The sequence below is a fragment of the Cyrtonyx montezumae genome, unplaced genomic scaffold (genome assembly GCF_038088225.1).
Source record: "Cyrtonyx montezumae isolate F1298 unplaced genomic scaffold, pur_monq_1.0 scaffold_35, whole genome shotgun sequence".
In the NCBI taxonomy this organism is placed as follows: Eukaryota; Metazoa; Chordata; class Aves; order Galliformes; family Odontophoridae; genus Cyrtonyx; species Cyrtonyx montezumae.
The window spans coordinates 1402641-1430047 of NW_027072040.1; the positions used below are offsets into that span (position 1 = coordinate 1402641).

A 27407-nucleotide genomic window follows, 5' to 3' on the forward strand; every position below is an offset into this window, starting at 1 on the left:
GGGACGGTGCCGTCCCGGCAGCAAACCACGAGCCGTAGCGAGACCCCGCACCACGAACCCGCACGTGGACAGCAGCACAGCCCCGACCTGCCCAAGATGGCGGCGCGCGGCACGGCCCCGCCCCTCCGCGCGACCTCCCCAAGATGGCGGCGGCGCCAAGATGGCGGGCGGCGCGGTGGAGCCGGGCCGCGTGGTGGAGGCTCTGGAGCTGCTGCTGGGGCGGCCCGCGGGGCCCGGCCCGGACGGCGCTGCCCTGCGGCTGGAGGCGCTCCGCGGCAACGCGGCGGCGTTGGAGGAGCGGCTGCGGGGAGAGCCGGGCTGGGCCGCGCTGCGCGGCCTGCGGGACGCCGCGCTGGGCCGGTTCCCCGCGCTGGCGGCCGGGCTGGAGGACGAGGCCGAGCCGGGCTGGGCCGCGGCCTGCGCGGTGCTGGCGCTGCTGCTGTGCCTGAAGGAGCGGCTCACGGCGCTGTCCGCCGTCCCCGCCGCCCCCGCGGCCGCTCCCGGGGCCGCCCCGCCGCCCGCCGCCGACACGCTGAGCGCGGCGCAGGACCGGGCGCTGCGGCGGGCGCTGCGGGCCGCCGTGGGGCTGGGGCTGGCCCCGTATCTGCCGCCGGGCGTGGGGCGGCTCCCGGGGCTCCCTGCACCGACCCCGCGCTCCGGGGCCCGGCTCCGAGCCGCCACCGCCGCGCTGCTGGAGCTGAGCCGGCATCCCGCGCTCGCCGCCCCGCTGCTCGCCCAGCATCTCGGCCCGCTCCTCGCCGCCCTCTGCCTGCTGGGCCACGGCCCCGCCGCGCACTGCGAGGTCGGTGGGTCCCGTCCTTCCACTCCTTTGTGCGGGCGTTGGTTTTACAACGGCCGGGGTGGGGGGGATGCTCAGAGCCCCCGCGCAGTGCTGCTCCCGGCAGCTGCCGCTGAGCCACGAACAGATCAGAACACTGTCGCACCTATAACGTGGGAGCCGTGCGCCGGGCTGCCCTCGCCATGTTGGGGTTTGTGTTTTTCCAGGGCCTTTCGGAAGCGGAGCGAGCACAGAGCCGGGAGGCCCTGCAGCACATCTTGGACCGTGTCTATCAGCCCCTGGCAGTGCGGGAGCTGCTCGTCCTGCAGGGCGGCCCCAAGCAGGTACCAGGCGGCAGAACCATCTTCTCATGGAATCAGGAAGGTGGGGGAAAAACCCTTGAGATCATCAGGTCGACGCATCCCATCATCCTGTTGCCTGAGTCCTTCAGTGCCACACCTGCACGGTTCAGGGATGGTGACTCCACCGCCTCCCTGAGCATCCTGTGCCAATGCCTGGCCACTCTTGGAGAAGGAATTTTTCCTAACATACAACCTGAACCTCTCCTGGTGCAAATTAAGGCCGCTATCTCTTGTCCTGTGCGGGCCACCTGCTCAGCCGTGTCCTGGGATGCACCAGGCTTCTACCTGCAGGCAGCAAGGTGTGGGGTTGGTGTAGGTACACCTGTGCCTAGAAGGTTTTGTAGGAGTTCTGGTGAAGCAGAGCATTCTTTTCAGAGAATGTCTGCTTCTTAGCAGTGGGGATAAGGATATGGACAACGTTAGCTGGGTTACACCCAGGGCAGCCCAGGGGCAGGAGTCACCACTTCTGTCCCCTTGTGTGCGTTGGATCTGACTCATCCTACAGGCCCCTCTGTTGGTAATGAGGCAGAGTTGCTGCCTGACCTTGGGAGATTTTAATTAAAGGAGGGAAGCTCTGTATGACAGGATGCTCTCGGGAAGGCTGGTCTCTCTCATTAAGCCTTAATTTGCTTTGTGCCCCTGGATGAAGTGATTTTAAATGTTTCCCCAGCCTCTGCTTCTATGTGGCATCAAGTCCTCTGAGGCAGGACGCAGGCTGCTTTGCCTGTTAGTGAGGGTTTGCCCAGAGATGTGTGCTGGGGAGAACTCGCTCCTCATCCTGCTCCTTTGTTTCCTTTCAGAGTCATCCTGCTGGGGAAGAAACAAAGCCAGCCCTCGCTCGGTCTCCAGCATGGCTGCGTCGCCTTTGTGGCCAGCTGCTCTCAGAACGGCTGATGAGACCCCATGGGCTTCAGGCTGTGGTTCGGGGCATCATGGAGGGAACTGGTGGTGAGTTGGGTGCTTGGGCACTGCTCCTGGTATCCGGGGTTGCAGATTAAAAGACTCCATTTAATGATGCGTCTGAGACAATTCATCCCAAGGGAAGTACTGAAATGGGGAGTGCTTTTGTTAGGCCATGCTGGCTTCTGTAATGCTCACATAGATGTAGCTTCTAAATGTGGCTAGGCTGTTGGACTCCTGCAGCACGAACCACCCAAGCACAGCCTTGTTTTCTTTCTCATGCACCTAGACATCTGTAGACATTGTTTTCCAGTGTCAAAGGCCTTGGATAATAGTTTTCCCTTTTCCCTCATTCAGCCCAGGTGTTTCCTGAAAGATGCTTGGTTTGAGGAGATTAATAAAAAAATAAAAGGCCATTTTTTTGGCCAGAAACGTTTCACTTCAGCCAAAAGTGTCCCTGCTGTTAGCAGTCAGGCTGAGCTGACCTTGTCTTTCTGGGGGTGGGGCAGGTGGCACTGATGCTGAAGCAGCAGCTGTGGACTGGAGAAAATGCGATGTGGTTGCAAAGATCCTGGCTTCCTGCCCTCAGCAGTGCCTTTCCATGGAGGATTACTACAAACACGTGTGCCCCCAGGTAGCTGCTGCCCTCTGCCCTCCCCCCACAGCATGCTGACTGCCTGTGAATGCAAAGTGGGAGTGCTCTCAGCACAGTATCTGTGTTGTCAGTGCCTGAACATCGCCTTACTTGAGCTTGGCTGCCCCACTTCACAGCTGTTTTCCTGCTGCTCTGCCTGAGGGATGTATTTTTACCCTGCTCATGAATTTTCTGTGTTTTACTGAGATAACTGAGCAGTGTCTCCTGATCACGTGAGATATTCAGCATCACACTTCAAAGAGCTTTCTACTGGGGAGCTCTGGCTTCCAGCCTTTGGCTGTGGGTGTGGTGCAGGCTCACGTTGCCCAGAAACACCTCCTGTACACAGAAGGGAGAGCTGCTCCCCCGTGGGGGGATTGTCATGCCCCATGTCCAGGAAAGCAGCACTGCAGGAGCTCCTCAGTCTCTGCCGTTGGCTGCACGGAGTCAGCTGCTAAGCTTTGTTCTGGCACCGTGGACTTTCCTTCTAGATTCTGGACTTAATGCACATCCAGGACAAACTGACAGCGCGGCAGTTCCAGAGAGTGGCCACCACGACGCTGCTCACCATGGCGAAAGAGCACCCTCAGCTGGCAGAGAAGCACCTGCTCCAGCCTCTGCTGACACCACTTCTCCGCTGCTCGGATGCAGCAGGTAACAGCTGGCAAGGGGCTGTGTCCTGCCCTGGAGCAGGGGAAGGATCAGATGTCTCTTTCCACTGCTCTTTGTTTTTTCATCAGAATTTTCTCAGGTTGGTGACATGGCTACTGAGGGTGCAAGTTGTTGGTTCTGGACGTGTCTCGGTGGCTATGTGCACCATATTTACTAGCACTTAACTCACGTTAATGTAAAGTCAAGTAGTGGGGCTGCTGCCATCTCTCTGAGTGCTTCTTCCATTCTGTCAGTCTTGTTCTGGTCTTCTGGATGGAAGCCATCAGTTCCCCACGCTGACTGAGCAGTTCTCTAAGGAATAATCTATCAGGAATTTGTGATCTGCTTTGATTTGCTTGTAATGTTGCAGAGTACGCAACAGCATAGTGATATTTAGCACAGCTAACAAGGGCTTATCGTTTCCCATGCTGCCCTCATGGGGGGTAAGCAAGAGATTATCCACGGGCTTTTTGGTGCTGGGCATTGAGGGGCTGACATTTTGTTAGAGACTTCTCAGTATGTGGAGGTGGTTATTTTTCTCTTTGTTTCAGAAATAGCAGAGGACGATTTGTCAGCAGGGACAGTGCTGGTGACAGAGGCAGAGCTCAGCAGCTGTGTGGAAGATGTGTTCAAGGTAGAGTGTCTCATCTGCTCTGTGGGGAGGTGAGAATGGTGCTGTAGGAAGGAGCTGGCTGGAGACCTTCTGAGAGGTTCAGGGGTGTGTGTGCGTGTTAGGCCACAAAAAAAAACCCGAGCAGCTCAGGCAGTGGTGGTGCTGAAGCAAGGCCTGGAGTTGTGCAGAATAACTTTGAATGAAGTACTGCACTGGAGGGACTGCAGCTTCTTGGTAGATACCAGGGGTGCTGTTTCCAAGCATTCTCACCCCAAAATGTTCTGTGAAGTAGCAGTGAGGTCTTGCTGATTGTTTTTTTTTTCCCCAGCATCTTTCTGACACGTTGGTGAAAGTAAGGAAAGAGTGGGATGGAGGCTGGCAGTCCCCACAGTGCTGTCATGTCTTTATCCTCTTCGAGCTGCAGCAGGACCTGAGCCTTGCTAGGTGTGCTGCTTTCTGTAGGATGGCTGTGCCTGAGTGTTCTGTCAGGACAGCACCAGGCCTCGGGCTGTGATTGTGGATCAGAAACACTTGAACCAGGTGGTGTTGCACACAGGAGATGCTGGCTGGGAGTGCCACTGGCCTGGAACACGTTGCTTCGAGCTGTCAGTCCCTGGCAAAATCAGCATGTCTCACCTGTCAGCATCGGAGGCATGTGCTGATAAAATGACCTCAGGTGTCCCAGATCCTGAGAGGACACCGCAGCTCGTGCCCACTGGGGGTCCTCAGCGCTCTATCTCCTGCTGGTATGCCTGGTGCCTCGAGTAATTACAGTGCATCCCTTCCCACTGGGCAAGGTTAAGTGACGAGGGTTAAGTAAGGAAAACTGAGCAGCCTGCTTTGCAGGGACCTTTCTGAGCCTGACCCCGTGACACGTGGATTTCCGTGTGCATGATGGTAATTTTAAGACCTGTGGGTGTGTAATCCATCAGCAGCTGTCGCTGGGTGTCCTGCAGCCTCATTTGCTGATCTGCCCTTGGGAGCTGCTTGTGGGCACAGAACTGAGCGTGGGGGCAGTGCCTCAGCATTGCTCTGTGCAGCAGCAGGAGCTGTTGGAGCTTGGCAGCTGTCTGCCTGGTGCTTGGGCTCTGATCAGGTTCCTGGAGCATGGGGAGGGCTCAACAAAACACAGAAACAGATGTCTCATGGGCCAGGCAGTGCACTTGTAGCATCTGTAGCTCCTTCCAGCAAGGATTGGTGATGTTGTTAGGGATCATCTCCACCTCTGTGGTACTGATCTGCTCCTCAGTGGAAAATGCTTCTGTCTGTGTAGGAGTCCCTTGCAGCAGGATGCTCAGCAGCACGGATATGAGCTCTGCTGTTGGAGGGAAGGGTGGTGCCCTGTGAAAGACCAGGGCTCTTCGATGAGGATCTCTTCTAAAACCTCTGCTCATGCCTCCTTTTCCTACCAATGTCACCAGCACTGTGCTGCCTGACAGCAGCTGAACACGTTCCAGCAGAGAAGGACATCTCAAGCCCAGGAATTCTAGAAGGGGGTGACTGGCTTACTGGCATGCCCCTAGGCAGCCTAAGCTCTTAAATGCTGTGATTGTTGTAGTATTTTGTGTACTAATGATCTGTTGCAACTAGCTGGCAGGCAGAGACCGGTCTGGAGGGCTGCTCTGTGGCTGCTGCTCACAATGAGAATGCTGCTGGAGTTTGGGGCGGGTCCCTGCTTAATGGCATAGTGCTTTAGGCCTGACAGCACTGAGATTAGTGATGGAAGCTCCAGCCTGCCATTTGTGGGGGTTTCTTCCCTAGCAAATGTCATTTGATGCGGAGTGGGAAACCATCCTTGAGGCTTTGTCAGAGAGGGTTTGTGTACAAAAGGTTCTGGTTAGAAAGAGCGGCTCCATGGGGATTAGAGCAGGCAAGATATTGGTGTGCATCAGAGCAGCAGGCCAAGAATTATCAAGACAATGTCCTTCCTAATGCTGTACCTGGGCTGCCACAGTGCCCCGTTGCTGTGTCCCTGGCTGACGGGAGGAGTGCTCTGTTGAAGCAGCAGCATCTTCTGAGCTGGAAGTTGTGTGGAGAAGAGGCTGTTTTTTTCTGCTCTATGGGCAGCAGTGGGACTTGTGTATGGTGCCCTGGTAACAGTGGGCTGGGGGTGCTTCCCATGGTTCAGAAAGGTGCTGCTGAGGCAGAGGGCAGGAATGTGGTCCTACTGCCTCCTCCAAGCCTCTGCCCCTGCTAGAGACTGATCTTTGTATTTGGGATTTGGCTCTGAACACAGTTTCCTTAAGATTTGCTGACTCAAAGGTGTGTATTGCATCTTTCTATAGCTTATGACCTGACCCCTAAGCAGCAGTCTTCCCGAGCAGCTTGCTGCAGTGTTCCTGCAGCTTGGAGCCCTGCTGTGTTTAAGCAAATGCTGGGAGAAAGGTGGTGCTGAAGGCTGCAGGATATACATAATCATGGAGAACAGGCTGCAGGCTGAAAGGAGCAGAGGCTGTAAACACTGTGCCGTGCTCTCTGGTGTCATCACAGTTGTACCTTCTGTCCTCTGCTCTGCTCAGGAGTTTGACACTCCCTGTGCCCCTCTTTCTCTATAGGTATACGTGGTTGGGAATGACAGCTCCAGCCTGCTGCTGAGATCCTTGCAGTCTGTCCTGGGAGTGGTTTTCTCCCTCTATTCCTTCGCCAAGCAGAATGTGTCATACTTACGGTAAGGGAGGATTGCACACAGCTTCTTCTGGGGTTTTGTTTCTCCTTACTGCCTGGCTCTAAAGTATGTGCTCTATATGGACATGTACAAAAGTGGAGACCAATTTTCTTACCCTGAAAAGCTTATTAAAAGCAGGCAGTAGCCACAGGCCTAGGCACGGTGCGTGACCTTGCTGTGCCCAGGGAGTCAGTTCACTTTTGTCTTCCCTAAAGTCCAGGTGTTTGGGGCAGGCGTGCTCTGCGGGAGCCCTGCTCACCTCACTGCTGTGCACAGCCCAACCCAGGACAGGGCTGGTAACGCCAGGACTTGGCTGGGTGTTGGGAGGATCTTGTGGGGGTGGTTTAGAAAGTAAGAGCTCATCTTTTTGCTATATGGGATCATTTTTCTGGTGCGTGTGGGACCTGCTGTTTGACAACTGTCTCTTGCACTGTGCCCAGCTTCCCTGCAACTGATGTGTGATGGTGAGCATTACGTGTGTCAGCTGTGGTGGCAGCAACAGTGGTCACCAGGTGCTGGCTGTCCTCTCCCTGTTCTCCTCCCAGACTCTGCCTGGGCTGCTCTGACTTTGGGCCATTTTAGTACCTACGTTTCTGGTGGGTTTACATTAATGCCTTGGTGGTACTGGCACGTGGGTACTGGAGGTTTCCCCTATAAGGTCTGTGCTATTATTAAAGATTTCATTAATCACTTCAAAGCGTAGTGAGTGCTGTGGCAAGTTCTCAGAGCAAGCCAAGTGAATCCTGCTGCTGGGTGAGCACCGACACTGTTAGCTTCTCTCTTTACACAAGAATTTGGCAGAGGTGATGAAAACCACAGCTGCCTGGGAGCGTTCAAGTTTCCAGACCCCTGGCACAGAGCTGCTACTCAATCTCATTAACCTGCATCTTCACTTGGCAGGGGTTTCCGTGCCACCTTACAGTGCACCCCGTCTCCTTCCTCTTTCTTGGCATGGCTGACAGCTCTGTGCTTTGTCAGATTGGCATGAAGCATTGCGCACAGCATGCTGAGGCTGCCTGTGAGTGGCTGTCCTTGTACAAACACACTGTTCAGACAGAGTGCTCTCTGCTTGGCTGGGCTGAAATCTTGGAGGGCCCACATTCTTCCATCTGTGAATACTAGAATGACAGAATGTACTGCCGAGCTCCTTCTAAATGGACACAAATGCCTTCATCTGGGCAGAGCTCTCCTCCCAGAGCATCCCAAGGAGTGCCTGCGCTCACTGCAGAGCATTCATGCTTTTCTCTTTGTCCTGAGACACGCTGTCACATTGCAGCAGTGCTGCAGGGAGGGATACAGCGGGCAGCCAGAAGGTCACCATTGCTCTGTCTCTGTCCCTGCAGCTCCCCATGCCAGGAGGTGCTGCTGTGGTTCCTGGAGAAGTCAGAGAGGGAGACCTCTCTGTCAGTGCTGGAGGGCTGTGTGGGGCTGGCCAGCAGTGTGCACCACCTCCACCCGCGGTGCCGGTTCTGCGTGGGCAGCGAGGGCGGTGCAGCCATCACAGTGGAGGAACCCATCCGGTAAGGGCTGCTGGGGCATGTGAGTGCAGGAGCCAGGCCCCCACATCACTCAGCTCCTGGGGCCCTTCGTGGTGATGTGAGGCTGGCAGTGCTGTCCCCACTGGTGTCGTTCCCCAGGCGGCCAGGCTGTGTGCACCAGCTCAGTGCTTCCATGGTGCAGAGCCCTGGCTGCCAGCCTGGCAAACTGTCGCACTGTGAGCATTAGCATGCGCTCCCTTTACGCCTCTCCGAGTCCCAGGTCTGGGCAGTTGGTGCATGTCTCCTTCCCAGACACCCATCAGTCCTAGAGCTCCACAGATGCCCATTTCACCTCCAGATAGGGAGCCACATCTCCATGGAGCTGGTGGGAATCCCTCAGGCACAGGTGGCATTGTCACATCAAGGACTCAGTGATGCCAGAGTACCTGAGCCAGGAACCAAACCCCCTCCTGCTCTTGCAGATGGCCTCTGCGTGTAGAGTCAGAGCGTGGCCATGTGGTGGATAAACTACAGCCATTAGACTCCAGCTACGCAGCCACGAGCTGTTCAGCAACATGACATTCACTTCAGAGAGAGGCAGCGATGTTCTGTGGCACGTGTGAGCACAGAGTACCCAGCACATGGAGCACACAGCTCCTGCCAGCAGTGTCTGCTGCATGGGTGTGTCAGCAGCTGCAGGCACCCATTTCACTATAAGCGTAACAAAACCCCACAGAAATGCACTCGTTCTGGTTTCATTTCAATTTTTCCCTGACCTGAACTGGGAGAAGGTCTGCCCTGGGGTTTGCACTGTTTAAACTGAATATAATTTAAAATTATTCCTTAATGGCCATGCCTCTGCTTCTGTCTGCCCTGGCTATGACTGCTGCATGAATTAACTAGTACTAGGGTAGGATGGTTGCACTGAATGTGTGTTTTGTGCTGATGGTTTCTGTTAATGTTATTCTTTTAATGAATGTAGGTTAATTAATAAACTGAGTGCTCGTGTAGACCAAATGAACTGAGCGGTGGTTGGGTTAGCTGCCTCAAGGCACACAGTTTCTAGCTGTGCCCTGAAACCCAGGGGCTGTCCGTGAGGTGCTGAGGGTGATGGGGTCCACAGAGTGCCCCTTGGGTGGCATCTATGGGACTTATTCTCTCTGCCTCCTTTGACTGAGGATACCGTCAGACTCAGCTTGTGTTGTTACTGGCTTTCACAAGAACAGAAATCTTAATGGCAATGTCCAAACAAACTGCAGTTTGAAGGTAGAAAACTCTTCAGGAGGATTCAGCAGGAGGCAGCAGCAGGATCTTACTGTGGCATGTTGCAGTTCAGAGCCAGCCCTGGGGTGGCTCTGAGCGCCTTCGTGGTGGTGACACAGTGAACCATTTCAGTGATGAAGATGAGGCCCTTTACCAGAAGGTTTCCTTGGAGCAGTGCCACGTGGAGAGTTTAGTGGAGCTGCTGTCTCACTGCCAGCAGAGTGGCCTGGCCGGAGACTTCTTCATCCACTGCCTGAAGGTGAGGGCTTTGCTGGGGGAATGTCCCTGGACAAGGAAAGGGGCTGTGATGCTCCTGGAGGTGGTTTGCTGTGTCCAACCTCCCCTTGCTTCTTCCCATCAGGCGCTGACACACGTGGCTGCTGAGGACGAGGTGGTGGCAGGCTGTGGTACTGTGGCTGGACGTAGCCTCCTAGAGCTAGAGGAGCACTGTACTGGGCAGAGGAGGAAGCTGCTGGTCCTGCAGCTTGTGGCCACGCTGTGTGAGAGCGTCTCAGACACTGTGTTCACCAACATTGCTCAGGTGGGTGATGGTAAAGCCCTTGGGGAGCAGCAGCTGGGGAGCGTAGCACAGCACTCTGTGCCACGGGGTTCTAGGTACACAATTGCTAAGCATCAGCAGGAAAAAAGCTAGGATGTCCCGAGGAAGAGCAGTTTACTGAGTCAGTTGTGAGAGTCTGAACAAGACACCCTCCTGTGCTGTATCAGCAGGGAGGTGCAGATGTAGGAGGGAGCAGCCAGCAACCTCTTTATCTTTGTGTATTGAAAGCCAAGAGAGTAGCTCATCAAAACTCCAATTTTTCATTCTTTTTGAGCAAAATTCGCTTCCCAAAATTCAGCAACACTTGAAGACGTGCACTGGGCAGACCTTTCCAGTGAGTGTTTGCTGTGCATCCATGCAGTGGTGCTTGTTCTTTCAGCACATATCCTCAGTGACCTCCTGCAGTGGCTGCAGCTGTGCTCCAACCCGATGAGAGCATATTGGCTCTGGGTGTGCAGCATGGTACAGCTGTCATATTGTGCCCCCTCTCCTTTATCAGCTTGTAGGCTGCTGGTTTCTGCTGCTGAGCACCTGCACTGGGTGGGGTGCCCAGTTGTCAAGGCTGCCATAACCGTGTTTGTGCTCTTGTAGATGTCTTGATCGAGCAGCTGCAAAATTTATTGATTATTCAAAATTCAAAGGGTTCTTAGAACTCGGTGCTGTGTCACCCCTGATCCCACACTGCAGTGCCACTGAAGGGGATTCCAGTCCTGCACCTGGCTGGCCGAGTGCTTTGTCGTGCACCAAGTGCAATGCTTCACCAGCTGCTTTGCATGTTTAACTTCCTCATCCTGTTCTTTTTTAACTCGATGACCTGATCACACTGGTTACCTGTGACTTCCTGAAGCAGAGCAGGCCACTTCTTGCACAGTTTTGCTCACTTTTCTTCTTGGAGCAGTGGCATTCCTCACGCTGTGCCCTGTGGTGGCAGAGCAGTGACAGCAGTGGTTGCTGCAGCACCCAGCTCAGCCTGGGCACCAGCAATGTGCCTGCACCCTCCTCAACCCACAGACCTGAGCACATCCAGCTCTGTTGTCCAGGTCAAAACTCGGGAGTGTGAAATGGGAGAGGGTTTTGCTGTGTGTCTGGATCCAGCATGTCTGGTGTGAAAAGAAGCAAACCAAAAAAAAAAAATGGTGCAGACAAAAAAGCCATTATACTTCAACCTACGAGTAAACACCGGGGGTCATATTTCAAGGACCAGTCCCTCAGGTTCCAACAGGCAGCTGCATAGCTGTGTTTTTAAGCATTTTCTGCAGCACACAGTTCCTGTGGGGGTTTTGTTCTTGCTGCAGCTGCTTTGCAGCATGTGGCTGTGTAGAACAGAGTGGGAGCAAGTAGGATCTCTCTGCGTGGGGCCCGAGCCCGGGAATGGAGATTTGAGGCAGCTGTGGACCTCATCTGCACATTTATTCTGTTTTTCCCCCTCGCATTTGAGTTTGATGAGGTGAATTTGATTTCCTGGTTATGCCACTGGTGATGCAGTATGCTCTCCTCCTGCACGAGACAGAAACATCAGCCACTGTTTTGTCTTCCAAGCTTTTTCTTTTTCCCTTCTAGATGTTTCTTTAATTTTTGGTGTCTTCCACTACTGACAGATTGCTTGTATGTGATGTTGCTCTTTTTGCATTGAGTGTAGTTTCAACCCATTCAGTTTGTGTGTCACAGAGTGTTGCTATGCTTGTTTTTGCTCTGCATTCTTGCTGTGTAACAGCACATTTCTTGGTCTTGTTAATCCAGGAGGTACCTGTGCTGTACCTTCAGTCCCTCAGAGCCAACCTCCTGCTCTCTGCTGCAGTAGGGGATATTGAATGAAGATGGCATTGATCAGTTCTTCAAGCCCTGCCCGTGAGGGATGTTTTACCCACAGTGCCTGCTGTGCTGACAGGAGGCTGGCAGCATGGGGAGCTGCTGTAGTAGTGCCTTGCTGCCGTGTTGCTTTGTTTCCAAAGGAGGAGCAACTCAGAGGGCTCCTCTCATTTTGCAACAAGTGTGTTAAGCAGCAGTGACCACTATTCATCCTTTTCCCACCGTGGATGAGCACCCGGCTCTGGGTGCAGTCAACAAGTTCAGCCAGAGCAGACAAAGGAAAAGAAGCATTAATTTCAAGCTCCATTACGCATGCAGGAAGCCGGTGGGATCAAAGATCTCATGCCAAGTGTTGAGAAGGCCAAAGCCAGCCAAGCGGGATCATCAGTGGCTTGGAGAGAAAATACTGTGAGAAAATCACCAAGTGTGATACACACAGACACACGTGGTGAATGGGCTGTGTCGAGTGCCAGCTGTGTGTGCAGCACAGGACATCTGATCCTGGCTTTTCCTTTCTGCTTTTCGGGAGCCCTTTGAGCCCTTTGGGGTCGTTGTTGGCAGTCTGTAGAGCTCAAAACATTTCTCTGGCACAGTCTTGCAGGGACCTCTCATTTTTCCCCCTAGTTGTCTCTATCCCCTTTGCTCCTTCTTAGCTCTATTTTGCTCCCCAGTATCTTCCCATGCCGCAGACTTGTTTTCTCAACTCAGGCAGAGGCATCCAGCCCTGCAGCAGCCAGTCTGCTGTGACTGTTTATGGGCTAGGCTGTCAGCACCTTTCTGCTTCAGCTTTGTTTGCTGTGGCTCAGGAAACGGATGGTAGTGTTGGATTTTAGGTCTCATGTTTCACAAATACTGGTTTCCTCCCTCCAAGGGAAGGCTGTGCAGGGAGAGCAGGGGAGCTCCCAGCCCAGCTGCTGCTCCCCTTGGGGTGTTGCTCCCCGGGAAGTTCGTCTGCTGGTTTAGAGGGCAGGATGCAGGGCTGTGCTAGTGTCTGGGTTTGGGGAAAGGCAATGGTTTGGGAGCTCAAACACCTGCATGTCCACCAACAGAGCCCCAGTATGCTGCATCACTGGTGAAGATGGGCTCCTCCAGGATCCTATCTGTCCCCCAGCTCTCCAGGGCTCCCTGGTGGGTCTGGCATTACAGTAGCTCCTTGCTGGGGCTGAGGGAGCAGCAGCAGGACTGTTGGGACCACCTCCTTCCTTCCTAACCACTCTCCCATCCATTGGCAGGTGGAGGAGTTTGTGGCTGCCACACTTCAGCGGGCGTGTGTCGGCCTGGCCCGGGGCCACGGTGCAGCAGTGGAGGCACAGACCCTGAGCATGGCCATGGGGCTGGTGGCTGCCATGCTCGGGGGAGCCGTGCAGGTGAGCAGACATGGGGCAGGCCCTGGGTTCAGACACAGTTCAGCATTGGGCTGATGGAGGTGACACAGACCTCGCTGGGGTACATTGGGTTTGGGTTTCCTGAATACTGGTGTGTTTGTGTACATGTGCTATGTGCTTCCTGGAAGCACAGCCAAGGGTCCCTTCCCAGCAGGGCACTCAGAGCCCAGCTGGCGTGAGCACTGGGATCCTTGCTGCACTTTTTGTGGTCCTGGTTATCTCTTTCGGAAGCGTAGGCCTGCCTGCACACGCACGCACCGCTTCAGGTCCTGCTGGCATTCACGAGCCACTTCCTACTGTTTGCTTTGTTCACTTAACCAAGCTCTCCTCACAGTGCCATGCGTTCCTAATGACAAAGCAGCCAAACAAAAGGTTGTGTGCTTCCAGCAGGGCGAGGGGTGGGACCTTGTGAGCCTTGCAGGTGTGCCTACAGCTCCATGTGCTGCTGCTTGGAGGATGATGCCTGCCCTGTCATCTTCCCGTGCTGCTGCCTGCAGTGTCCTGAGCGTAGTGCTGTTTCCGTGTAGAAAGAGGCACAGAAAAGCTCTGCACGGCTATGCTCATCAGTCACAAACTGTTGGTTAGTTCATTGGTCATCTGAAATCTGCTTCCTAGAAGGTTCTGATGGAGCAGTGTCTCCTCGTGTTACCATCTTCTGCGTCCCTGCACATCCGTGAGCTCCATGTGAGCACGGTGAGCTGCTCTGTGTGGGCTGCACCGTTCTGGAAGATCCTCTGTAAAAGCTGTGAGTTGCATGGTGTCAGTTAAATAGTACTGGAGAGTGGTAAAGTTCATTAGCACTGCAAAATCATTGTACTTACCCCACTGAGCAGTCAGCTGCTTCATCCCTGGGCTCGCCCAAAGGAAAATTCATCCATTAATGGAAGGAAAAAAAAAAAAAAGATTTATCATCTTATTAGCTCAATTCCTAGAATTGGGAAAAGAGGCATTTAATTAGAAAACATGGCATGCTCACAAACAAGGAGAGAACAAGCAGTGTCCTTCAATTAGAGCGAGAGCAAACAGCAGTTCTCATGTAATTAACGAGCATATTGTGACAATGGATGTGCAGGAAGAGGAGGTGCAAAGCCACCCGTTGGGTTTTGGCCTGAGGCCTTGCCTTTGTGTGGCCCCTAGCGCTGCATTTTCATGTGCGGCCCTGGGGCTAAACTGGGTGCTCAGTGTGGGGCTGGAGGGTTTGCCTAGGGCTGTTGGGACCCCCCCCCCTCACCCCAGCACCTCCGTACTCCGTTGGCCTGGCTGCAGAAATGCAAAGCCTGGAGCTGGTCCTGGTCCAGGCAGCCCCTGCCTTGCTGGTGGTCCTGGAGCAGCCTTAATGCCCCCCCAGGACAGACCCTGCTCCCTCCCCTTCTTAATGGAAGCAACTTAACTTGGCCAGCGAATTGAATGAAAAAGGTTTCCCGGGGCAGCTGGTGCTGGAAGCAGCAGGAGTGGCTGCAAAGCTGTTTGTTTTTGAATGGCCAAGTGTTTTTTGTTTCTTTTATTTTTATTTTTACATAATCACCCAAATGCTCCCCTGAAACCTCCGGTAAAGCTTTGCTTTTCAGCCCTTAGCAGCCCAGCTTTTCCTCCTGGGATCTAGCAATTAAATCCTAAATCCAGGTTAGGGCAGGAACTTCTCCCCAGCCCCCAGGGCTGCGTGCTCTGCCAGCAAACCCCGCTGGGCTGCCTGGCACGTTGCAGCTGCCTGCGTGCTGCTTCCTTTGGGGGATCACAGCTTTGGCAGGGCAGCAGGAGCACTGCGGGATGAGCAGAGCGATTGGTGCCTGGATCTGATGCTGTGCCAGCCCTGGGCTTAGCATCAGGGCTGAGCATCTATGTTTGTGGAGTGCCTTGTGGCTCACAGCGTTTGGGGTGCTGCTTGGGGCAGGGATGAGGAGCTGTCCTTGGGAGCCCTGCAGTGCCTGCACCGCCTGCTGCTTTCTCACCTTTTCCCCTGACGCACTGTTCGTTCTCAACCTAGAGAGCTACCATGTTACTTTGTAGTGCACAAAGTGTTTTATTTCCCAGAAGACAAGTCTGCATTGTTGGAGCTCTGTACAATGAGCCTATTGAGGTGGTGTCAGAGAGGGAGGGTGCTGCAATCGATACGTTTGCTGCTAACCTGGGATTTCTCTTTGCAGGCACATCTAGCTAGGACTGTACAACAGATCCAGCCATTCCCTGCTGTGCACCCTCAGAGGTGATGCTCCAGTGACCTGATCCTGGGGTGTCCAATAGAAGGTTGCAGAAGGGTACCACTGGGGCAGTCCTCAGCGCTCAGCAGCCCCCAGCTCACCCCTCACTAGCATCATGAGGGAGCAGCCCAGTACCACCATGAGCTCCCTGCTGCAGTGATCCCAATGCTGCTTTTCCCTTCCTTGCAGCTGAAGTCAGGCGACTTTGCTGTCCTGAAGCGGCTGCTGCCCCTGTTGGAGGAGGTGTCCTGCACCCATCCTGACCCCGTCATCCAGGAGCTGGCCGCAGACCTACGCATCGCCATCTGCACTCACGGTGCCTTCTCCACGGAGACAGTTGACACTGCAGCTGAGAGCGTGCTGGGGAAAAGGTTGGGGCCAGGCAGGACAGGAGCTGGCACAGGCCCCTGCCAAAGCCCCGGGGCTGGTGGGACACTGCCACAGCACAGCCATGGCTGCAGCCGCCCCTTGGCTCCCAGGGAGGGTGAAGAGCAGAGTGTGCATGAGCCCAGTGCCACGGGTCCTACTGCAGCCCCGAGCACTGGGAGCTTGGCCCCAGCTCAGCTCCAGGAGCTGCTTCTGTCAGCCTACGACCCCCAGGTTCCTGTCCGGGCAGCTGCCCTGCGCAGTCTTTCCAGCCTGATAATGCAGCGGGATCCAGAGGCACTTCAGATTCAAGAGAAAATCCTCCAGGTACGAGGCCTCCACACCATCATCATCCCCTATGACAAAAGCATGGGGTGGGTGGTGAAGCTTGTGGGGCAGGGCAGCTGGCAGCACCCACCTCGTGTCAGTGCCAGGCTGCTGCAGGGCTCCAGGCTGCTGCTAACAATTCTGTTCCTTGATCTTTACAGGTTTTCCTAGAAAACGTGCAGCATGAGGACTCCTTTGTGTACCTTTCTGCCATTCAAGGTGAGCAGCACATGACGGGGGAGGGCAGCTATGTAATGCTGGGGAGTGGCAGCACTTTGTGCAAGCAGCTGTGCCGTGTCTGTATGTGGTGATGTGAGGTACAGTGCTTGGGCTGTGCAGGGTCCCTGGGCACTGCCATGAGGGCACAGCCTGGAGGAGAGCCTGCCAAGGGGCTTTGGAGATGGCAGCTTGAAGGAAGGCTGCATAGAAGCCAAGCCAAGCAGCAGCACCTGGGAGCTTGAGCCCACTGCAGCCTCTTGCCATGGTTTTTCTAGGCTGGGTTGTCTTGGTGGTGAGAGTGTCACCAACATTACTGATGGGTGAGTTTTTTGGAGTGGAGGAAATGTGGCCCTTAGAGATGTTGGGGCTTCAGGGAGTAGCCCGCCTCGTGTGTGGCTGAGCTCTTCCCGAAGCAGAAGCTTCAAGTTTTTCACCATGAAGGGGCTGGGAAGCAGTGAGCAAGCTCTGATGCTCCAGCATAGCCCTCCTCTGTCTCGGTGCTGTGGAAGCAGGTCTGCCATGGAAAGCAATGACAAAGACTTAAGTAGCCACTCTTGAGACTTCTCATCCTCTTTGGAGCTGTTCCTTGGAAGGTCCCTGGTTGCAGGGGAAGAACAGATGTGGGGGAAGCAAATGCCAACCTGTCTGTGCCAGCCTCTGCTGCCTTTCTCCTGTTTCCCTGCAAAGGTCATGGTGCCAGGAGACTTAGGCACTTCTTTTCCTCCTGCAGCCTCGAGACCAGTAGCAGGTGGTGCTGCTGTGCCCCTCTGGGTGCCGTGCCCTGAGCGGGCAGCAGTGATGCTCCTGCTTGACTAGCTGACCTGCTGCAACAGCCATGGTCTGTATGGCAGCGTTTTGTGGCTGGGGTGGGGACTCAGGGAGCGCTGCCCACTGTGCCACGTGCTCTCAGGGACCTGCAGTGTCATCACGAGTGGGACAGCTGGAGCTTGGGCAGTTCTTTGGGCTCTGTTCCTACTTCCTGAAGCTGGTGAGAGCTGTCTCCTGGGCCCCGTCTAGCCAGAGCTTTCCTTGTGCTTAGTCAATGGTTAATTAGTTAATTTACTGTCTGATTTAACTGCTAATGTGCACAGACCACAACTGTGCGTTCTCGATGAAGCTGCAAGTGTAGAGGTGAGGGTGCCCTGCACAGGTTCACTGCTCGGGGCGTCCTCCAGCTGAGGACACGCAGAAATCGGGCACTGCCTCTGTCCTGGGTCTGTGCTTCTGGCACCATGTCTGTGCAGGCAGGAACTGGGGCTGGGAGCACTTGGTGCTAGCATTGCTCTGCAGATACGTTTGAGCCCAAGCTGCCCAACAGCTGGTGCAGGGGGCTTGAAGGAGGAAGCTGTCAGGACACAGCTCAGCTCCACGTGCCTGGAGCTCCTCTGCTGCTGAGCCCCCAGTCCTGCTGCTTCCCTGCAGACTCCTGGGGCTTGTTGAGTTTATCCATTCCCTGCTGTTCTGGTGCTGTGGTGGCACCAGGATGACTGCAGTGATTTGCATGCAGGTGCTCCCAAGGCCAGATGTGGCTGAGGTGTCTGCACAACGGGCTGCCTTTGCAGATTGCTGTCTCTTGTGTGCATATGAAGTAGCAGATGTAATTTGGAAGGAAGTTGTTCTCCAAACATAACCAGAGCCCTTGGGAGACCCCTGTGGAGCAGAGTACAAGCTTGGCACAGGGCTGGATTTCCCCTGGAGGCAGGCAGAGCTGGTGGGCAGGCAGCTCACTGAGGCCAAGTGAGATGGGGACAGGATGAGGGTGCACTGCCCCTGCGTCTCCGCTGTACATGAGTAGGTAACCTTCAAACCCAGCTGGAAGGCGATCTTATCAATATGCTTCCCTCCCCATGCCTGTATGGTCTTGAGTGGGATGCGTTTGTCCTTGCCTGCAGGTGAAATAGAAATGCAGGCTGAAATATTCCCCAAGTGATTAATATACAGTGTGCAGCTGCCTCCGTGTTTCACAGCCCGGCTCCGGCTGTGATTAACCCTGACGCAGTTCCCTGCGGTGGTGACTCACGCCGTGAGCTGTGCTGGCACCTGCACCCTGCTGTGCTCTGCCATGCCATGCCATGCCATGCCATGCCATGCCATGCCATGCCATGCCATGCCATGCCATGCCATGCCATGCCATGCCATGCCATGCCATGCCATGCCATGCCATGCCACTCGTGGGGCTGGAGGGCAGCAGGAGAGGCAGCAGTGCTGCTGGAGCAGGGCTCTCCTCCAGCACACGGTGCTGCTGCAGCGCAGATGGGAACCGCAGCACCGCGTGGTTGATGCTGGAGGAGAGGTCGCTGCCCCTCTGGATGTGCCTGTGCTCGTGGGTGGTAACTTGAGCTCGTGATAACTGTGGAACTGGGTTGGAGGTGAAGGTTCCTGAAGGGCAGGGGAGCTGGATCCGGGCTCGCTCTCAGCCCTTGCTCTGACTCAATTTTTGGCACAGTCAAATTCTGCCATTCGCGTTTCCCTGGAGAGCAGCTGCCTTTCCCCATCCCAGTGCCACGGCCATAAATGTGCCTGCATGCAGGAGCCTCAGCGCAGGAGGAGCCCTGCAAAGAGCCAGTCTGGACATCACAGGAGGAGAAGGCAGAGGCCACGCTGGCTGCAGGAATCACACCCAAGTGGTGCCCAGCCTGGTGCTCACTGTGGCAGTGTCTTGCAGCGAGTGATGTCTGGCTTGTTATGTAGACGCTGGGTCAATGAATATTAACCAGCAATAATTAGTGGACACCTGCTGCCAACTGTTATTTATCTTTCAGATTGGCATCCAGCTCGTTCCATGGTCGGCTCTTGGTGGTTTGGCTTTGTGCAGAGGGGGCTACGTGATACGCTGTGCTGAGCAGGCAGGGCACAGCGTGCTCGTTTGTGCAGAACTCGTGTTCAGCCTGGGTGTACCTGCAGGCTGAAACACAGCAGTGTTGTGCCAGCAATGGGAGACGTGGGGGTCGTTTCCCCAGTTATGCAGGAGGAGCGGTGTCCCCAAGGAGCAGGCTGTCACCTGGGCTCCTGCAGCACGCAGGCACTGCTTGGCTTCCTGCCTTTCATTGGAATGCCTCACCCCTTCCCTGGCCATTGCTGTCTCACCTATAATGGATTTTGGGTCCGTGCCTTTTCAAGAGTGAAATCCCAGGGTTTTCCGTCCTTCCTGCCTGCTGCGAGCAGCTCTGGCACTGGCCTGGCTGTGGGGCTGGGCCTGGTGGCAGCATGGACTGGGGCTCACTGTAATGCAGAGCCACAGCTGATGCTGCTGCCTGTTTGCTGCCTGGTCTGGTGTGGCCATCAGCGTGCATCAGCCATTCCTGCTGCAGAGGATGCAGGAGACCAGCACAGATCACAGGTACCTGGCCATATGTGCAGAGTGCCACCTGCATGTGTGCCATCTTCCTGCCCAACCCTGAAGCATCCTTCCCAATCCCATTGGCTTCCAGGTGTCGCCCTGCTGTCCAGTGAGTACCCGGAGCAGATCCTGCCCGTCCTGCTGGCCCGCTATGGGCATCCTGCCCAGGGCACAGAGGAAACTGCAGCTGCTGTGACCAGGATGAAGCTGGGCGAGGTGCTGATGCGTGCCACTCGGGCGCTGGGTGAGTCTTTGTCTGCTCTGTTCTCCCACTGGGACACTGCAAAGACCTTGCAGGGTGCTGCAGGATGCTGCTCTCCTGTGCTTCCCCCACCTAAAGCACACAGAGTTTTTTGCTGTGTGGAAGCGGGTGCTAGGTTGGATTGGGGCATTTTAAGATAAAGGTCAGATGAAGCCCAGGCTTTGTCAGGCTGTGGGTTCCTGCTGTGTGTGTTGAGGAGGGAGATCAGTCAGGACTATGGAGGATATTAGCAGATGGGGCTGAACCCACTGTGGGCATGGCGGGGCTGGAGGGACCCACACAGTACATAGGGGCAGAGGGGTGATCTGGGAAAGCACTGCTGGGAAAACAAGCCCAAGGCTTTGGTGTGTTGCACAAAAGCCTGGAATTCTTTGGAAAACCCCATCCGCCTCCGTATGGGGCAGATGGAGCAGGTCCCTGGGGCCCCCAGGCTTCGCCCTGCCTGGGGGGCATGGCCTTACAGGAGCTGGGTTCCTGCCCTGACACTGGGAGCTTCCCAGCTGAACCCCGAGGGCAGCAGTGGGGGAGTGGATCCCACAGCCGTTCCCCCTCACCCTCAGCAGCCAGCACTGGGATCGGAGGACGCTGGGAAGCGCCTGGACATGCAGGGCTGAGGGATGAAAGCTGGATGAGGCCTTCCCGGCAGCTGCTGTTGGGACATGTCCTAAAATGCCTCGTGCTTCTCCCGTGGAGGCAAGGCTGACAAGAGCAGGCTGTCGGCATTCCCAGGGCACGAAGGGAGGGAGGAAGCTGCTGTCCCTGCTGCTGTGGGGCTGAGCTGGCCTCTTCCTGCCCCATGTGCCTTCCTGTCAAGGTCTGATCCTGCTTGGGCTGGAGAGAAGCGTACCCAGCACTGGGGCCACAGTTAGCCCCCAGCTTGGCAGCCAGCCCTCACACCATTACCACCAGCTCCTGCCAGCTCAGTGGCAGCTCTGTGCCACCATCCTTCCTGGGAACCTTGGGGCAAGGCACAACCTGCCCGGTCTTCATGTGAATCAGTCCCACCTATTGTTGCCTGTAACGGTTGTGCTGTAAGGAAACGCTCCTCTCCAGGACTCCGGGACCACAACAAAGCACAGTGCTGTGCCCCAAGCCCTCCCTGCTCTGCTCCCCCAGCTCAGGTATCTCCTGCTGGCTTCCACTGTCAAGGCACACGGCGTCGAGCACACTGCCTTGCCTGGATGGCTGCACGGGACAGCAGTGGCTTGTTCAGGCAGAACAGTGACTGTATGCCCCGGAGTCCTGCTGCAATAAAAAAGGCAAAGAAATCCTCCCATGTGGGAACTGCTGCCATGTGCTGAGCTGGTGTGGATTTGAGATGTGGTGGTGGAGCTGGACAGGGGCACGAGCTGCTGTGCTCCCTGGCTGAGTGACAGCAACCTGCACTCCCAGCCCAATGCCTCTGGTTGTGCTCAGGGTGCACTGAGCTTGGCTATGCTTTAAGCCAGCAGCTGTGCCAGATGGGGAGACGTCCGAGTACATCTGCCCTGTGCAGAGGAGGGCTGATAGGGCAGACAGCATCACAGCTCCTGGGCTGTCCTGTTACTGCCAGCAGCTCCTCCGTCCTCCCTCCTCGCTGCGGGAACCATCTCTTGGCTCTAGGCACGAGCAGCAATTGGCAAAGAGCCCTTTCTTTTAAGATAATAACATAATTGCACTGCAGTGTGTCAGGGTTTGATTCTGCTCGTAGCTCGTTTGGATCCTTCAAAGATTCTTTATCCTTTAAAGATGCCTCCTCACCTACCAGGAGGGCGGGAGCTATTGCTTGCAGGTACAGGGAGTTGAGCCAGGATCCCAGCCAGGATCTCAAGAGTGGAGGTGGGAGGAAGATTGGACAGAGGGCTGCACTGCCCACAGCCAAGGCCCCGAGGGGAGGGCTGGGTGAGGGGTACTCTTGGGGTGCGCACGTGGCAAAGCTGAGCCTTGGCACAGTGAGTGCTGGAAGCACTTCTGTGCTGCCCATCCCCAGCACAGCCCCAGGCCTTTGTGCCAGGGCTTGGCAGTGCCAGCACGGCCCCAAGCAGGCTCCTCTTGGGGTCTGAGCATGGGCATGGGATGTGGCACAGCCCGGGGCGCTGGCAGCGGTGCGGCACCGCGGGGCTCTCCTCCCTGCAGCACGTCCTGGCACGCCTGTGTATTTATAGAACAAATTGCACCCAGTTGTTTGTGTTGCAAAGCTTTGAGATGGAGGATTTATCTGGTGCTTCCAGAAACGCTTTGCTTTCTGGCACCGTAGTGATTCAGAGCTTTCCTGCTGCTGCCTTGTGCCTTGGGACTGCCATACATCCCTCTGTCCCCATCCCTGTCTGCTGCTGTCTGATATCCTACCACAGCAGTACCTGAGTGCTGTCGATTGCTCCCAGTGCTGGGGGCATCAAGGCAGCATGGCCACAAGCATAGCTCATCCCCTCATGCAGAGCACTGCTTTCCTCATTTATCCCACGCAGATACCTCCTCAAATTAATCTTTATCAAAGCAGACCCTGCTCTATGGCAGCTGCTCTTGCAAGAAAGTGCCCTCGTGTTTGGGAGCATTTCAGGCTGGTGTTCCAGGCATCCTTCTGCACTGGGTAATTGTGCATGCAGGTCACTGGCTGTGCGCTCTGTGTTCCTAATTAGCTGGCTCACACCTCCCAGTGTCTGCGTGTGCTAATTGGGTGTGGGCTCTGCGTGCTGAGTGATGTGAGAATTTGGGCCTTCACGCTCCGTTTTAGTTGATTTGTAACATGTCACCTATTTGAAAGGCCCAACAGCAGACTGAGGGAGTGTATGATGCCCCGAGCAGCCCCAGACAAAGATCTGGGGCTCCCCAAGCAGCACAGTGGGCCACTGTTAGGGGTCTGTCTGCAGCGTGCTCTGAGTACCCTGTGCTGGGCAGAAGCATTGCTCTGCATGTTGCATCCTCCAGTTCTGTGCAATGCAGATCTACTGCCCCGGGAGCTGAGGGTCTGGTGCTGCTCTGAGCAGTGCTGGGAGCAAGCTGTAGTGCAGGATGAGGCTCTTGCATCTCCTTGCAGTCAGAACAGCACCTAGCATTGCCGTGACCCATGGTTGTGCTCTCTCTTGCAGGGGATATGGTCATCAAGCACCGGGAGCCCCTGATCCACGCCTTCCTGCGGGGAGCACGGGACCCTGACAGTGCTCTGCGTGCCAGCAGCCTCTCCAACCTGGGGGAGCTGTGCCAGAGACTCGGCTTCCAGCTGGGCTCCATCATCCATGAGGTATCTGCTTCCTCTCCAGCAATTGCTGTCACTTTCTCTTCCCACTGCCTGGAAATGGAGATGCTCCATCTGGGCGGGGGCTGTGCCAGGTGTGGGGCCTGGGGCCAGGGTATGATGGGGACAGGAGCTGGGGGCAGCTCTGAAGCCCCGTTGGCCCCAGGGGCATCCTCCTGGGGGATGTTAATGAGGGTGGTTCATCAGCTGCTGGCAGGGTCACTGCTGGGGGCACAGCAGCATGGTTTTGTTCACTGCTTACTGTGGGAGAGGATGTGAATGATGTTTGCTGCTATTGGAGTGTGAAAGTCATTCATTCTGAAGAAAACGCTTGGGAAATTCTAGCACTGAAAGCTTTATAAATAGCTTAAAATGTCTCTTGTGATGGGAAATGATAGACAGCCCCAAGGAAGCGCAGCAGTTTGTGCTCCACCCATAGCCATCTCACTACAGTCCTCGAGGCATGCTTTGTACCTGCCAGAGGCACCTCCTCCTCCCCTTTAATGAAGCCTCATTATCCCTCTCCTTACTACTGGTGGGGAGAGCTCTGTGCCCACGGGAGTGCGATGGCAGCAGCGCTCAGCCCTCACCTGGATGGGTGCTGTGGGGTGAGCTGTGTAGTCAAAGCTACAGGCACTGCAGGGCTCGAGTGGGGCCAGTCTGCATCTGTGCATCTCAAGAACTGTGCCCCCGTGCCTGGAGCTGCCATGAGGGCTCAGTTTGGGGAGCTGTGAGCGCTCGGCAGCAGTGCCATAGCAGGGCTGGAGGGAAGGCAAAGCACTGGCACGGCGCTCTGGCTTTTTCCTGGGTTCCCTCTCGCTGCTGCTCGTGCATCAATTGGGTAATGACAGCATTTGATGAGATGCCAATGCACCACACATGCAGCTATTTCAGGAACACACTCGCTCTGCTAATTCTCCCTGCTGTCACTGGCTGTTTAATTAGGTTCCTTCAACTCTGCTTTTCTTAAAGCTCTCAAAGACGTCCGCACTGCGCTCAGCCCCCGGCAAAGGGAGCTGTGTGGTGCTCCACAGGCAGTGGGGCTCAGTGCTCCGTGGGCAGCACATCCCCTTGGCAGTGGGGTTTCCCTTTGGGCTTTTAAGGACACTGCGTGTCACCCAGGAGCATGCTGCAGTCCTGCTGGGCTCAGTGCCCTCTGACGTGGGTGAGCTTTGCAGAGGGACCGGCGCTGCCTCCCTCACCTGCTGCTGTGCTCAGGGTGACAGCTGACAGCCAGTGCAGTGCCAGCATCAGCTGCTCTGCTCCGCTCTGCTCTGCTCTGCTCACCCTGGCACTGATAACTCCAGACGCTCTGCAGGATTTGCAGCAGTTCTGATCTTTGCTGCAGAAGTCCATCCCCCAGTTTCAGTGCTCCGTGCTGTTGCAGGGTGGCAGGCAGCTTGCCTGCAGCTCTGCAGCTGGCAAGAGAAGAACGCAGGGCTGCATCCCCTTCCTGGCTTTGGGAAAGTCTCTGTGCTTCATTACTCATGACAAATTCCCATCCTGAGTGTGTGGCTAACTGCTGCTTTGCTCTGCAGCCACTGACCACAGGCAGAGCCTGTCCCAGCCCCAGGCAAACTGCCCCAGCTCTTGGTGAGCTGCTGCTGCCCAGCGAGAGACCAGCAGCACACAGAGCAGCAGAGCTGAAGGATGGAGGCACTGGGAGGATTTTCCATCCCCGTCCACCAGCCTCGGGCCACGAGCTGAGTACCAGGGCCGCACGCTGTCCCCACCAGGTCACCCTGTGTGCCCGTGCTCATCTCCCCATGCCACCCTCGCAGGTGTCCTCCTGTTTGACAGCCATCACCAAGACGGATCCTGAGGCAGAGGTGCGGAGGGCGGCCGTGCACGTGGTGGTGCTGCTGCTGCGGGGGCTCAGCGAGAAGGCAACAGAGGTGGGTCAGTGCCCACTGCATGCAGTCCTCGTGGGTGTCCCCCACCCCAGTGACAAGGAGGGCAGCGAGGATGGGGCTGGGGGTGCACGTGGGGTGAGCTTCTTCCTTCTGGCAGTTCCCCTTGAGCTGGGAGTGCCCCCCTGCCCCTGGGGGCTGTCCCATCCAGCAGCACCATGACTGTCCTGGTGCTGGTGGTGGCTGTGCTCACCCTGAGGGCCCCCTCCTGCCCCGCAGTGCCTCCCCGCTTCCTGGCTGCAGTGTGTGGAGCAGCTGCAGTGAGTGAGAAGAAAATTAACTGAGCTATAATTACCTGAGCAGCTGCAGGCTCTCTGCCTGCATTATTGCATTATTGCTGATTCTGGTGCGAGCAGCAGAGTGTGTACCGTGTTCCTGGTGGGAACAGCCTGGAGAGGGCTGGGCTGGGTGCACCAGCTCCTCCTCTTATAAACTGCTCTCAGCACCATGGGCAGGAAGAGCCCACCTGGGCACAGTGACAGCCCTTCTGGGTCCTCATTGCAATTGTTTCTGTTTCCTTATCTCCTGTTTCTTGCACTAAAGCTGCCCTTTTCCTCTATTCCCTCCATTCTCACCCTCCCTGCAGTAGGAATGAGCAGAGGAGCTCTGGAAAGGGCAAGAGCAGCTGAGGGCCAGCACGCAGCCATCTGGGGACGCACCGGTCCCCAGTGCATTATTCTGCCACTGCAAGCATGCAGCACATCCACTGTGGGTGTGAGTGGGTTGGGGAGCCTGACAGCCCCTCCAACTACAGGGTCCAAGCTGGGGGCTGCAAGGACACCGGCGTGTGGCACAGTGATGTTTTTGTATCACAGCCTTGATTTGCTTCATCTTCCCCAAACCACACGTAGCATCTTCTGCTCACGGCTCTTCCTGAGCCCGTGTCTGCTTGTCCCAGCAACCAACAGCCTCAAAAGCTCAGCCAGGGGGTGCTTGGTGCCAGAGTCCATGTGCCTTGTGCTCAACCACTGAAGAGGCCCCAGCACAGCAGCCTCCTTCCTGGGGCAGAGGGAACACGACGATGAGCAATCCCAGGTCCTGGGAAGCTGTGGGAAGTTGCCCCTGGAGCCCTGCTGATGGATACCTCGACCTGGAAAGGACCAGATTTCCCAAGGTCATCGTTGCCTTCCTTCCAGCAGTGAGCGTGCTGGGACTCAGTTCCTAGGAAGGAAGCAGACAGTTCCCAGTTGGAATCCCCAGCAGCAATGCTTCCTGCCGTGCCCCTGTGCGGGCAGTGACTGCGTGGCCCACGCTGCCTCTTGCAGCTGACAGGTCACTGGGGCTGCTCGTGGGGCATGTCCTGTGCAGCTGCTCCCTCCTGGGCCTTGGTGCTGCGGTCTGCTGCCTGTCCTCACATGCTGTGCCCATCCAGTTTGCTGCTGGGGCTGCCTGGCTTAAGTCTGTCTCCCACATCCTCGCAGGGATCTGGGGGCTTGGGGAGATCACGCAGTGCTGCCTACGTGTGGGGAAACTGAGTCACAGGAGGGGCAGGCTGTGAATCAGCAGTGCAGCGGGGCCGTGTCCTGGTGCTGGCCAGGTGGATTGGGCACCTGCTGGGGCACGCTGTGTTTGGGGCTCACCCCGGGTGCTGCTGAGGTCCCAGTGGGTTCTGAGCGCTGCCTGCTCTCTCTCCAGGTGCTGCAGGATGTGCTGCGGGATCTGTACCGTCTGCTGAAGCACGTGGTGGCAGCCGAGCCCGACAGCACGGCCGTGCTGCACGCCCAGCTGGCACTGCAGGAGCTGGACACGGCCGTGAGGAGCGTCCTCTTCCCTCCTCAGGTGCTGGAGAAGAAGATCGTGGTGCTGCCATAGCAAGTGCTCCCTGCAGAGAGCCACTCTTCCCGCTCTGGTGCTGGGTGGATTTGCTCCCTGGAGGAGCTGTGTTTGCTGTGCCCCCAGGCTGCCTCCAGTGGGTGCCAGCTGTGGGGATACCACAGCGGTGCTGGGGGCACAGCCCTCGGCCGGGGCAGTGTGGGGGTCAGATTAAAGGGAGAAATCGTCTGCTGTGTGTTGTCTGTTTCTGGGAGCTGCACGGAGCCCCGGTGCCATCTCAGCTATGAATTATATGGAGGGCCTCTGGGTACTGTGGGGTTTGGGGCATCAGGACCCAGGAATGGCCGGGGCTGCTCAGCACCTGGGGTGCCCGAGGGCAGCGAGAGGTATTTGTGGGCCACAGAAATAAGATATCAGGAAAAGGAGCAGCTGAACAAGATTCAAAACGTGATTTCACCCATACCTCAGTGAAGAGGGAAACGGAGTTACTGAGCTCCTGTACCCCGCCAGCACTGCAGCCCTTCCTCTGCCTGTTTGTGCACCGCTGAGTGGGGCCATCCCAGCACCAGGGTCACCCCTCTGCCAGGGCAGCCCCCAGGGGTACCCCCACCGAGGGGGGCACCCCAAACCTGCAGCATCACCGTGCACCCTTGAGCAGGGTGTGTGAACAGGGCCGGGGGATGTGGGATCACAGTGGGGTC

At 56.2% G+C, this 27407-nt stretch overlaps 1 protein-coding gene across 1 annotated transcript; it reads left to right on the top strand.

Annotated features, from left to right (window-relative positions):
* The first annotated feature begins 160 nt into the window (after positions 1 to 160).
* TANGO6 (transport and golgi organization 6 homolog) lies at positions 161 to 26847 on the top strand. The gene is made up of 17 exons (XM_065745279.1): positions 161 to 802; positions 1006 to 1122; positions 1941 to 2088; positions 2550 to 2674; positions 3166 to 3328; positions 3877 to 3959; positions 6494 to 6606; positions 7947 to 8123; positions 9477 to 9603; positions 9706 to 9885; positions 12945 to 13079; positions 15485 to 15988; positions 16150 to 16207; positions 19639 to 19791; positions 22878 to 23029; positions 24805 to 24918; positions 26569 to 26847. Exons 1-17 carry the CDS (start codon positions 161 to 163, stop codon positions 26743 to 26745), a joined length of 3168 nt encoding a protein of 1055 aa, XP_065601351.1. The 3' UTR covers positions 26746 to 26847.
* Positions 26848 to 27407: the final 560 nt, after the last annotated feature.